Below are 12,820 nucleotides of genomic sequence, written 5' to 3'. Positions count from 1 at the left end.
AAAACAGATATAGGAATAGTGGAATTATGTATTATCCTTATCCAATCCCTGAAAAAGGAAGAGAAGTGTGAAATAATGTCACAAAAATTTAATATAGAAAATTGGAAAGGGACAGTTAATAAATAAATTTGGTGATTATTGAATATTATTGTATATCACACTTAATCTTTCTCACAAACATATACATTATTGATGCTGCACATAAATACAGTGACAGTAACATCTGCTTCTCATGAATGGTAAAGAGAAAATTAAGGAACCACCATGGCCCAACCCTCCACAGGGATTTTTATTTTTTTTTAAATTATTGGTTACTATATATTTAATACAAAATCATCAAAAAAAATGCAATATTTTATGTCACAAATATTTTTTCGTGTAAATTAAATATATTGTCAAATTATTGAAAAAATTCAAAGGCAAACAAATAATTCGATACATCCCTATAATTGAAACACGTTTCGATCAAGGGCAACTTTGATGAAACAAATTTCTTTTTAAAAAAAAATTATATGGTGAAGTTAGTGAAAAATGAGAAGAGAATAGAAAAGCCCAATAACCAATTATATATGGATCGACTCGAAGAAGCAACCATGTTTGGGGGAGTTATGTTATGCAACCCATAATCTGAAACATCACTTTCATATAATTTAAAAATATATTTTACTATTTTAAAATTATATTTTAGAACATGACTATCGTCTCAAATAGATTATTAGGAGAATGGTCATCATAAGAACTTTTTAACATGCCAATATAGTTAAGACCATCGATTTGGAAACACACAATGTCAACTATACATATATGTGGTCAAATTGGTCAAATGATATAACAACACATTTAAGGGAGGGGTTCCTGGTATGTGGGATTGATATTCTTCATTCCATCCTTTGAGACTTTTTCATATATTCACGTTATTTATTATGAATTGAGTATTATTCGTGTGTTTAATTGAAAATAAATCTAAATTGTATAAATTATTGTATTATTATATGTAGTAATGTGATATGATCTCTTAACTATTTTGCTTGCATAAAGTAATAATCCTCATGGTTTTCGTATATGTGGGTAAGTGTTGCAACTCCTCCTGTATACCCATCACACATCTTCATAACGACAAGTAGGACACATTAACCGATGTTGCATTTTTATTCGTAAAAATTGTGCATTCAATCAGATGTAACAAATAAGCATCGACGTTGAACTACCATCTATAGTGTACAATGCACTTCTTGTACACTATGCACAGTCAACTCAACACCATGACATTGCCTTAACTCTGTCACGGAATCTCTAAACTCTACCTTATGCATGCAATTAACATTGATGACGCTGATAAGAAGTCCAACGTCACATACGAAGAAATTTGTCCCACGATGGGGAGATGTAACAATGTTGACACATCATCCAAAGTGATTGTCATCTCACCAATAAAGAAGTAGGAACTACTCTTGATGTCGTGAAACCACATTTCAACAAAGGCTATTATTAGATTATTAAACATTTATCTATTGTCTCATAACTAACATTGCACATTACTAACAACTCGATTGTAATTTGGGGATGAAGGATCTCACACTTATTTAACTTGCATTCGATGGAGACCAACTTCAATTCCTTTCAATCCTCACCCTCCCACAGTATACAAGCCACGTGATCAACGTAACTATGTAACAACAATGTATAAACATGTTATTTGAGAAATCTTACTTCGTCATAATGTTAAGTGATGACAACACATCATCAACAATGTCAAAAATAACTTGTTCTCTATCTTTTCTTCGTCGTCGCGGTAATATAAAAAAAAGAAGGATATTTAGTCTATTTACATATACAACAGGGTGCAATTTAAATTTATGGGGTGAAGAATGCAGAGGCTTATGTTTAGTTGAAAGATGGAAAGCCCAAGTCGCGTAAGTTGAATTTAGAATAGATGAATTGGTGGGTCAATATTAGAACACTTCAAAATATAGTTTTGTTGCCTCAGTGTTTCCGCAACACAACGTCATGCTCTTCCTTACAACCTTATACCATTTCAACTTTTTCTTTAATTCTTAGACCAACCAACAACATTATTCAGTTTTTCGTTTTCAGACTTTGCAAACATTAAATAAAGCATGTCATCAAACAAAAAGTCAAATCACAGTTTTGGATATTTTATACAATTCACCTTATACATATTCTTTTCGACCTTAAATAATCCATCAACCAGTCAATCATTTTACGTCTCTCTTCTATTTTATTTTATCCACCTTTTTTACAAATTAAAAAATAAAATAAAAATAGTTTAAAATATTAATTGTATCACTATAACTAAATACAATATTATGAAGATCAAATTTCGTAGATAAGGTGGAAAATCTGTCAATAATTGTATTTCTCCGATGTAAAAGCAATTTTTAAGAATTTGTCGGTAAATATATCAATGACAATCGTTGGTAAGTATCGTTAATATTTTTATTATTTATTTATTAATGTTTTTATATTATTTATTTAATATTTATTATTTACTTATTATGTATTTATTACTCATTCTTTCTTTATTAGTTATTAGTTAATAATTATTAATTATTTATTTACTATTAATTATTATTTATTTATTATTAATTAATATTTCATTTATCATTAATTATTAATATTTTATTAATAATTTATTATTAATTATTATATAAGTCATAATTACTATACCAAAAAAATCTAAAACAAAACTTTTATCATCTTAAGGATTTTTTATTATAATATTACTATTATTATTATTACTAATATTGTCATTATTACTATCAGTAATAATAATAATAATAATATTGATATTAATGAGCTACTTAATTAATATTTTTATTTTAATATATATATATATATATTAATATAAAAAATTATTATTATCTTCAAGATATTACATGAAATTATTAAATTAATATTTTCATTTTCATATATACTATTATAAAATAATATTATTAGTATTTCTATATTATCAAAAACCATAATTAATAATAATAAAATTATTAATATTATTATTATAAGTATTAGCATAGTTATTTTCATAATAATAATAATAATTATTATTATTACTTCAAATTATTAAATTAATATTTTTATTTCAATATATATATATATTATTGTAAAATAAAATTGTTAATATTACTATTATTATAAATTATTATTAATAAAAAAATGTTTAATATTATTATTATTATATTTATCATCATAATTATTATTTTTGTCATTATTAGTATTTTAGTATCATTATTATTATATTCTTATTATCATTAAAAAATATTAAATTAATATTTTCATTTTATTATATTTTCTTATAAAATAAATTATTAGTATCACTATTATAAAAAAATATTATTTAAATTAAAAATTATAATAATAATAATTATTTTTTATCATACTTTTTATTATTATTGTAAACATTATTATTAATAATAATAGTTTTATTATTATTGAAAGATTCATTGATACTAAATTACTAACAAATGAGACATTATTTCTGATAAATATTACCGACAAATTCTTGTTAATCAATAATTATGTTTTAAATTAACCATAAAACCTTAACTATTAGTAGTTTTAATTTTAAATTATGAGTAATTTATAATCTAAATTAGATATTCATAAAGGTAGGTAAAATTAGAGGTGAGATGAATGGTTTTGGCAGAAAATGATTGGGTTTTGAGAGCATAGGAGATGAGAAGGAGGCAATCATCATGATGACAAGGGATTGATGTCATGTTTTTTTGTTTGTTTAAGTTTATGTTTTATGTTTTATGTTTATGTTTTGTGTTTATGTTATGATTGGTGAAAGTGGATCCCATCCTTATTTCTCAAGTGTCACTCGGTCAGACCCAACTAAGCCATCTTTCTGTTTTCTGCGCACACCACTTCTCTTCTCTTTCCACATTCATTCCAATCCAATCTCTATATATATATATCCAAACCATAACCATGCTCACAACCCTCCTCTCTTCTTCGCCACCTTTCTCTTCTCAATTCCTCTCACAACACCCATTCTTCTACCATGTCCTCTGCTTTCAACACACCCAGATTCGTCCTCAACAAGGTTCTGGCCAAATCTCAGCACGAAGGGGACGGAGCTGTTGTCAGAAGAGGCATTGGAAGGTGATTTTTCTGTTCTGCTTCTGCATTTCTTCTATTCTCCATTGCCCTTTTCATCATTTTTCATTCTTTTTTCTATCAGGAGCGAGTTGAAGAACTTGGATCCCTTCCTAATGTTGGATCACTTCTCAGGTACATCAACAACACTACATTGCATTACATTACATCACTGCAATTTTAACTTCACCTTACCTTGCGTCTTTCGCTTTGCAGTATCTCCCCCCGCAGGATTTCCCGATCATCCACACAGAGGTCTTTTAATCATTTCTTCTCTTCCAAACTATTCCTAACTGTTCTGTCTCCTTATATATATTTTTCATTTGCAGGTTTTGAAACTGTCACCTACATGTTAGAGGTATAGTTACATTCATTTATCCTCAAATTTAATTAAGTATGCTTGCAATTTGTTTCTAGCTTGGTCTGATGGGAAACACAGACATTTCATTGTATATAAATACTTGCGAACCTCAATCTTATGAAGTTGGATTAAGCTTATGTTTGTATTTTTGGATTTCAGGGAGGTATTACTCACCAAGATTTTGCTGGGCACAAGGGTACAATCAGAGCTGGTGATGTTCAGGTACGGATTATGACTGGTTAAATGGTGTTACTCAAAGGAGAAGATCAATTGGTTTGTTATATATTTGGTTTTGTGTGCAGTGGATGACTGCAGGTAGGGGAATAATTCACTCAGAAATGCCCGCAGAAGCAAACAACAAGGGACTGCAATTATGGATCAATTTATCATCCAGGGACAAAATGTAACATATTCCTACCTCTATTAAATCAATTACCAAGTTTTGAACCATTTTGAACCGTTTGGTTTTGATTCAGGATTGAACCCAAGTACCAAGAGCTTCCGAGGGAGAACATTCCAACAGCAGAAAAAGATGGGGTTGAAGTGAGAGTGATAGCAGGAGAAGCAATGGGAGTGCAGTCCCCCGTGTACACACGAACTCCAACCATGTTCCTTGTGTTCTCCATGATGCCAGGAAGTGAGTGGCATCAGAGCATTCCAGAGTCGTGGAATTGCTTTGTTTATGTGATTGAAGGAGAAGGGGTTTTCGGGTCTCCAAGTTCTTCTCCATCTATGGCACACCATGTGCTTGTTCTGAGTCTTGGTGATGGCCTTAGCGTGTGGAACAACTCTTCAAAGCCTATTAGGTTCGTTGTGGTTGGAGGAGAGCCACTGAACGAGCCAGTGGCTCAGTATGGGCCTTTTGTGATGAACACACAGTCTGAGATTGAGAAAACCATTGAAGATTACCAACAAGGGAGGAATGGGTTTGAGATGAGGAACTATTGGAGGTCTCAATAGCACTGAAATTCAGAAAAATCTATCAGTATCAGTGTCTCTGAATCTGAATCTGAATCTGATAGTGAAATCAAAGTTTATTTAGAACAAATAAAGAAGCTACTTGTTTTCCTTCCCTATCCTTTTCATTTCATTTGTCACTCACACATGTAGCTATCAAAGTAGTAGGAGCTGAAAACAAATATTGCTTATTCTATCTTTTTTTTTTTCAATTCTATGTACCAAAACCTTCTAGAACATTAACATTGCTGCTAAAGTCATGATGGTTATCAGCTTATCTTCATTTTTTTTTTCACTTTTCACTGTGTGACTTTCTTTCTTCAGAGGTATCCATATTTGGGGTGGTTGAGATTATACAATATCTATGTTTTTAGGTTCATCTCTTAGAAAAGTTGGACTTTTTAAAAAAGGGTTTCCCTTGAGAAATGGAGGGTGAAAAAGGTTTAGATAATGGTTGGGTTGGGTTGGGGAGTGTGACAGAGATGAGTGGGGTGGAATGGCTTAATGGGTTGAAGATTGTGTTAAGGTCCTCTCCACTCCACCATCTCCCAATTTCAGGATTTTCTAATTAAACTCATTCACTTCATCTCATTTGTGCCATTCTTTGTTGAGTGGCAACTTTTCATGTCATGACTTCGAACCAAGCATTATATGAAAATTTAAAAAATTATGGTATGAGAAAAATTTAAGTTTTATAGTGATGTTTAATATAAAAGTTTTTATAAAAAAGAATATAATAGATAGGTGTAGAAGGAGTAGAGAAGTAATTGTTATAAAGAGAGATGTATTAATTTTCCATTATTTATGTGATATTATTTATATGAATATCAACAATAATAATTTATTATAAAAACACCAACAATTTATATGAACAGCAAAAGTAATAATTTATATGAGCAACAACAATTTAATTCCATTGACATAGGTGTAAATTCACAGTAACAAGAGAATAGTAAAATACAACACCAACAGAATATTTAAATACAATAAAATAAATAACAAATATTTTTTTTACGATACCATTTTATTTCCATAAAATAAATACAACATGATAAAAAATATATAATATAATTAACTATTTTCTTGATATCAAATATATTTAAAACAATAGAACTGATTTCTTAATTAAAAATACAACAATAATTAATTTAATATAAAAAAATTCTGCAATATATGTATAACATATAACAATCAAATTTACTACATATTCATAAAATATTTGCTATCACATAGTTTCCTACTAAAACTACACTATTAACATTTTTTTATTATTCTTTTTTTTTTCAACATCCAAGCCATATAATAACTTTACTCAAAATATCACATAATTTCATACATAATAAAATCAAATTCTAATGCACTAAATTCTATATATAATTTTGTATATATATAAATCAAAACAATCATATGAACAAATTTAAGGATATCATTATCAGCTAATTATCAACCTCATTAACTAAATACTTGTATCCAAATTTCATTTTCTTTCTTAAGTTATCCAATCCAAATTTCATTTTCTTTCTTAAGATATCCAATATTATTATAATTTATTCTCCTAAAGTTCTTAATCATATTTTCACTGCAAAACATCAAACCAAGAAATCTTCCTACAATAACTTTCCTTATATTTCACATTACATGTTTTCAAAATACTTTTCTAAATTTTTTCTTTCTAATTCTAACAATAATATAAAACAATTATAACAAAAATAAATAAAAAAACTACATAAGACAAACTTCCCTTACAATTATAATAAAATAATAAACCACAAAAAAGACTTCTCTTACAATTACAATAAAATAATAAGCTTAAAAAAATACCTTACATTCCACATCAATCTTAAAACACTTATATCACATCTTTAAAAAAAAAAATTCTACTTCCAAGGATTCTAATTTTTTTTTATAATTCTAAGAATAATATAAAAAAATAAAAAAATAAAAAAATAAAAAAATAAAAAAATAAAAAAATAAAAAAAGAAAGAAATTACATAAGAAAACTTCTCTTATCATTATAATAAAATAATAAACTATATAAAACACTTCCTTTATAATTATAATAAAATAATGAACTAAAAAAAACTTCCTTATATTTCATATCAATCTTAAAACACTTACATAACAGTTTTTCAAAATTATAATATAATTAATTAATACAAATGAAAATAGAATTAGTGGGATGGTATACTATAAGGTCCTAGCAGTGGCAGTATGACCAATGAGGGGAAGACAATATGGTTTTTGTTGATTTTGGATCACCAATTTTGTGGTCACAATTGTGTATATGTGTTTCTTTGTAGAAGAGTTAGGTACCTCAAATATCCCCTTATTTATTTTTATATATATTTTTTCTGATAAAAAGAAGAAGGTCCTAATAGTGGCAAAAAAAATGACTAATTTGTTAGTTGAAGTTGTGACAAGATTGGTATCTTAACCACACTAAAGTTCCTAAAGCAAACATATGGCGATAAGAAATTGTCACAAGTAAATATGTGGACTGAGGCATGAGGTAGTTGCTAGAAGTTATTAACATCTTATGATTGTCATAAAGTGTATTGTCCAAATTGTGTTTTGTGTCTATTCACGACCATTTAAAAAATTCACAAACTCTTCTTTTAATGTTGATAAATATTGTTTTTTAGGTGAGGATGAGACCCAAAGCTAGGTTAATTTATAGAAGGAGAATTTCTAATGAGTTTCCTACCGAACGTGGAGGGACATGCTGAAGGTCATAATCAAGATAAACGCTGAGTATTTCACATCGATTAGAGATTAAAATATTTCATAATATATACACGAATGCAAATCTCATCTTATAAGTTGATTTTATGAGATGAAGTTAAACTTAAAGTCCACTTCTTAGTATGATATCAGAGCCATTTAGAACCTATCATAACGATTATTTGTTGGGCTTATCGGGTCACTCGCTATTGACCTGTTATCGGACCACTCATAATATATAATTCCACATACAAGTTGGTAGCCTCGGCGTGAGGATGGTGTGTTGGAGATCCCACATCGACTAGAGACTAAAACATTTTATAAACCGGTTTTACGAGGTTGAGTTAGACTGAAAGTTCATTTCTTAATGAAATTGACGTGGAGTGATTACTGAGTTAACCAGTGTTGTGGTGCTAAGGGCTACACAAAGTAATCCAAAAATGATAGGTGGTCGGTTATACAGGGAATTTACACACCTAAAACAACCAATTATTGTGTAACACACAAATGGTTTAATACTACAACACATGGAAGACCAAAGTGATCACACCCTCGTTGATGGTTTGAGTTATCCAAGATGCTTGCTTGCTTTCTCTTGGAATGAGTTTGAGTGGCTAAAGTAGACTGAGGGAATGAGAGTTCAAGATTATAGTGCTTCTTTCACACACCACTCTAGGTATGTTCCCATCCTATCACAGAGGAGATGCATATAAAAAGATTCATTAAGGAATTGAGAGAGTACTTGTATAAATCTTTGGTTGGGGTCTATGTGTTATAATTTGATTAAGGGTTTGAGCTTGAAACTTGAGATTGAGCAATGACAAAAGGAGAAAGGAAAAGGGGCTACATAGTAGTCACACTAGTTATGGTAGTACTTATCTGTCTGGTTATTGAGGAACAATATCAGAAAGAAGTGGTTCTTGTGGACAAACTTTTGGCACAATGCAGAGTCATAAATAAGATCAAAGAGGATCGTCACACTCCACTTTTTCTCATAAGCATTTTGACATTACTTCTATACCATCTCTTACATGTGTTAAATTTACACTATCATTTGCTTCATAGATAGTAAGGTGTGATATTATGACTGCGATTTCTTTGCGTCTAAGTTTTGGCGTGTTTGTGCAAGGTGGTAAAGGATATGACAATAGAGGTCAAACACAACCAATGAGAGACTCCTCGTAATGAATCCAATGTATTGATAACAAACAAGTATACTTTTTATGTGTGCATGAGATGCCCTGTCTTTTTTTTTTTTTTCGTGCTACTCATTATTTTGTATCTCTTGTAATGGCTACACTTGTCGAGAAAACTATACCAGCATATTATGTGTATCCTTCTTGTCACGTGTGTATGGATTAGTTGACTTCTCACTATAGATTGTTATAGCAAGGTGATGAAATTTACAATACTAAAAAAGTGACTAAAAAGAAAAATGTACTACACCTAATGTCTCTCTAAGTAACTAAAAAGAAAAGAAAAACTAAAAAATAATGAACAAAGGCGCATGTGAGGGTGTTGTTGGGATTTTGATTAAAAAAAATGTATCACCACTCTTGTTAAAATTCCCATTAACATGGATTAAACCCCTTGTAATGTTTGCTAATTTTACTCTCTCAAATGATAATTCATGAATCTATTTCTTCTAAAAAAATATTTGTTTAAAAAATACAAAATTAATTAATAATAATTAGTTTAGGTGTCTAAAGCCTTCAAATATTTTGGGAAAATATGTAACAAAACAACATTTTAATCATTAAGAAAAAAAATGGTATTCAAATTTGACCACTAGTCAATTCTAATTCATCAATACCGGTTAGATTAGCTATGCAGTTGACTCTCAAACTCTCAAACCTAGTTATCTAAACATGTATTAAATAATTATAAATGTATTAAATAATTATAAATTTTAAAGGATGATGACTACTCTTGAATCAAATATATAAACATTACTAGTTGATATAATTTTTAATATGTCTAGTTAAGAACCATCTTTTTTACATCAAAGTATAACATATTAAATGAAAAAGCTGGCAGGCAAAAGCTTTGAACGTGTGGTTGACAGACACAGTCCTTTTTATGGGCATTGTTTATGAAATCACAAGCATCACTCACACAAGTATCCATCAATTCAAAAGAAACTCATGAACAGAAATCAACTAACTTCCGGATACATTGCTTGACTAAATTCAACCTCCCAACACATGCACTCTTAGAGAGACTCATTAGTCAAAGCATGTATCCGCAGAATGGTATAATTTAAGATTATTTAGAACTTGCTTGCTTTCATTGCCAATTTGCCATTCACGACGCAAATCATCTGAAAAGGGAAGCCCTGGTGTTCTAAACTAACCCAAGTGCTACACATCAGTCAGTCAAAAAAGGAAGACAAAAGCAGTCGTAAATCATACAGATGAAGATGAAAAACTAACCACGCAGTTCAGCTCAGCTAACGGGCATGGAGAAGAACCTGTGACCCAAATGCACAAGGAAACAAGAGTGGAGAGTAGAGAACACAAAGATTCAAAAAGACGAAAAAAAACAAAGGAGAAAACCATTACCAACAATCACACAGAAAAATAAATGGATGCCCACTTTCATTTGCTGCAAATGAAATTACAAGCTCTTTTTTTTTTACCCCCGATTATACAACTATACCCGTTTTGGTTTTCTTAAAATTGAAGACAACATTTTGGCTACTATATATGTCTGTCTGTCTGTCTTATAGTTGTAACAGATGAACAAGTTTTGAAATCACAGCGAGCGACCAAGGAACAATGCAACCCAATCCAACCAACCCAGTTAATTAATATAGCAACAAGAACGAAATTGAAGTGACAAAGCGAGTTGTTTGTATGTGGTGCGCATTGCAGGTCATCTGGAACAGCAAGAAAAATAAGTCTGGTTTTTGGATGTAGCAGGGCCATTGTTGACGAGGCTGACCCTGTTCACCGACAACTCTGCCTTGTATGCATCGGAGTTGAGGACCTTCCTGCTCACGTTGTTGTATATCTCTCGAATAACCATCTCGAATGCCGTCTTCACGTTGGTGGAGTCCAACGCAGACGTTTCCATGAAAAACAATCCTTCCGCTTCTGCAAGGCTTTTCCCTTCCTCAACGCTCACCGCTCGTATATTCTCCAAATCGCATTTGTTCCCCACCAGCATCATCGCCACCGTCGTATCGCAATGAGCTGCATCAAATCATACCATACAATAGCATAGCTTCATCAGCATCCACCAATGGCATTTCCTTACAAAACACAACTCAATTATTCATACGCTCTCTCTATCTCTGTACATGTATGCATTTATCTAAGTAAATACCTCATATCTATTCTCTAATCAAAGTTTACTTTTACGATTGATCTCTTAGAATCCTTATAAAGAAGTAGAGAGAATCGAGAAATTGAAAAGGTGGAGCTAGGTTAGCCTGTGGAAAAGGTGATACCAGAGAAAAGTAGACAAGTATAAATAAAGAAGCGTGGGAGTGTGGAAGAGGAGAATCGGATCGGCGAAGAGGAAGAATATCAGATCTAGCAGTAGAAGGGAGAGAGAGAGAGAGAGAGAGAGTACTTTTAAGCTCGTCGAGCCAGCGACCGACGCTGTCGAAGGTGGTGCGGCGGGAGATGTCGTAGACAATGAGAGCGCCGACAGCGCCGCGGTAGTAGGCGGAGGTGACGGCGCGGAACCGCTCTTGGCCGGCGGTGTCCCAAATCTGAGCCTTGACTTCCTTGGAGTCGATCTCCAAGCACTGAGTCTGGAACTCGACGCCTATGGTGGCCTTGGAGTGCATATTGAACTCGTTGCGGGCGTAGCGGGAAAGGAGGTTGGATTTTCCGACCGCCGAGTCTCCGATTATGACGATCTTGAAGAGGTACTCTTCTCCTCCCTCGTCATCGGAACCCCACATTTTGAACTGTATTTCCTCAGTGCTCCGAGAAAGAGAGAAGAAACAGAAAAAGGTTTAGTTTGTGAGAGTGGCTGCTTCGCTGTGATGATACTCCACACAACCTGGCATCCACAAGCTCCGTTCCTCTACTCTCCTGCATTCATTGCTCATCTTGCCCCACTCCTTTCATTTTTTAAATCAAATTCAAATTACTATTATTACTCTTAGCTTTAATCAAATTATTATTACTGCATCTAATTTTCCTCACTCTTAAAATACTAGTTTCATACAAAATATTTACTTGAAACCTATATACCACTAACACTACGAATACAGAAATACGTAAAATTTTTAAAATATATGACACTGAGACACAGATATATAGATTATATAAATTAACAATAAAAATTTATGTCATGTGCACAAGTATGTTCTAAATTATTTTTTTTTGGAGCAGACAGATGTTTTTCATAACTGGTTTACAAAGATTTATTTTCTAATTTTATAATCATAATAATAATTTATACAATAAAATTTGAATTTTGAGAAAATTAATGTATTTTTTCTTTTTAAAATTGTGTTAGAACGACACGCTATTTAAGAAGAGTGTCGGAGTTTCATAGCTTTTAACACACATTTTAAAATTATCTCCAAATATTATATTTTTACTATATTTGTAGGATACGTATTCGTGTGGAGTGAAGTAAAGTGTGTATTAATTTTTTAAAATTTAAAATTTATTTTATAATTCTTTATTATAATTATAAAAATAA

The 12,820-nt window shown here is 31.0% G+C and overlaps 2 protein-coding genes and 1 long non-coding RNA gene across 3 annotated transcripts; 1 reads left to right on the top strand and 2 right to left on the bottom strand.

Moving 5' to 3' along the window:
• Positions 1–3,808: 3,808 nt before the first annotated feature.
• On the top strand, positions 3,809–5,711 carry LOC137826155 (pirin-like protein). The gene is made up of 7 exons (XM_068632021.1): positions 3,809–4,122; positions 4,202–4,251; positions 4,333–4,371; positions 4,446–4,474; positions 4,637–4,699; positions 4,780–4,880; positions 4,954–5,711. Exons 1-7 carry the CDS (start codon positions 4,022–4,024, stop codon positions 5,435–5,437), a joined length of 867 nt encoding a protein of 288 aa, XP_068488122.1. The 5' UTR covers positions 3,809–4,021; the 3' UTR covers positions 5,438–5,711.
• A 4,555-nt stretch (positions 5,712–10,266) lies between these two features.
• On the bottom strand, positions 10,267–10,711 carry LOC137823843 (uncharacterized). The gene is made up of 2 exons (XR_011083171.1): positions 10,588–10,711; positions 10,267–10,498 (listed from the first exon to the last, which is right to left on the bottom strand). It is a non-coding gene; the product is annotated as an uncharacterized lncRNA (long non-coding RNA).
• An 18-nt stretch (positions 10,712–10,729) lies between these two features.
• Positions 10,730–12,258, bottom strand: LOC137823842 (ras-related protein RABA5e-like). Its single transcript, XM_068629131.1, has 2 exons — positions 11,732–12,258; positions 10,730–11,349 (listed from the first exon to the last, which is right to left on the bottom strand). Exons 1-2 carry the CDS (start codon positions 12,066–12,068, stop codon positions 11,030–11,032), a joined length of 657 nt encoding a protein of 218 aa, XP_068485232.1. The 5' UTR covers positions 12,069–12,258; the 3' UTR covers positions 10,730–11,029.
• Positions 12,259–12,820: the final 562 nt, after the last annotated feature.

Source organism: Phaseolus vulgaris, chromosome 8 (genome assembly GCF_000499845.2).
Source record: "Phaseolus vulgaris cultivar G19833 chromosome 8, P. vulgaris v2.0, whole genome shotgun sequence".
NCBI lineage: Eukaryota > Viridiplantae > Streptophyta > Magnoliopsida > Fabales > Fabaceae > Phaseolus > Phaseolus vulgaris.
Note: the sequence above shows the minus strand (reverse complement) of the source record. Positions and strands in the feature narration are given on the sequence as shown.

What these genes read in the sequence shown, in the direction of transcription:
- LOC137826155 (XM_068632021.1), top strand. Translation starts at nt 4,022, where the DNA reads ATGTCCTCTGCTTTCAACACACCCAGATTCGTCCTCAACAAGGTTCTG. An exon ending in CTGTCACCTACATGTTAGAG is followed by an intron (nt 4,475 to 4,636) that starts GTATAGTTACAT and finishes TTTGGATTTCAG; the next exon opens with GGAGGTATTACTCACCAAGA. An exon ending in TTATCATCCAGGGACAAAAT is followed by an intron (nt 4,881 to 4,953) that starts GTAACATATTCC and finishes GTTTTGATTCAG; the next exon opens with GATTGAACCCAAGTACCAAG.
- LOC137823842 (XM_068629131.1), bottom strand. Translation starts at nt 12,068, where the DNA reads ATGTGGGGTTCCGATGACGAGGGAGGAGAAGAGTACCTCTTCAAGATC. An exon ending in CTGGCTCGACGAGCTTAAAA is followed by an intron (nt 11,350 to 11,731) that starts GTACTCTCTCTC and finishes GATTTGATGCAG; the next exon opens with CTCATTGCGATACGACGGTG.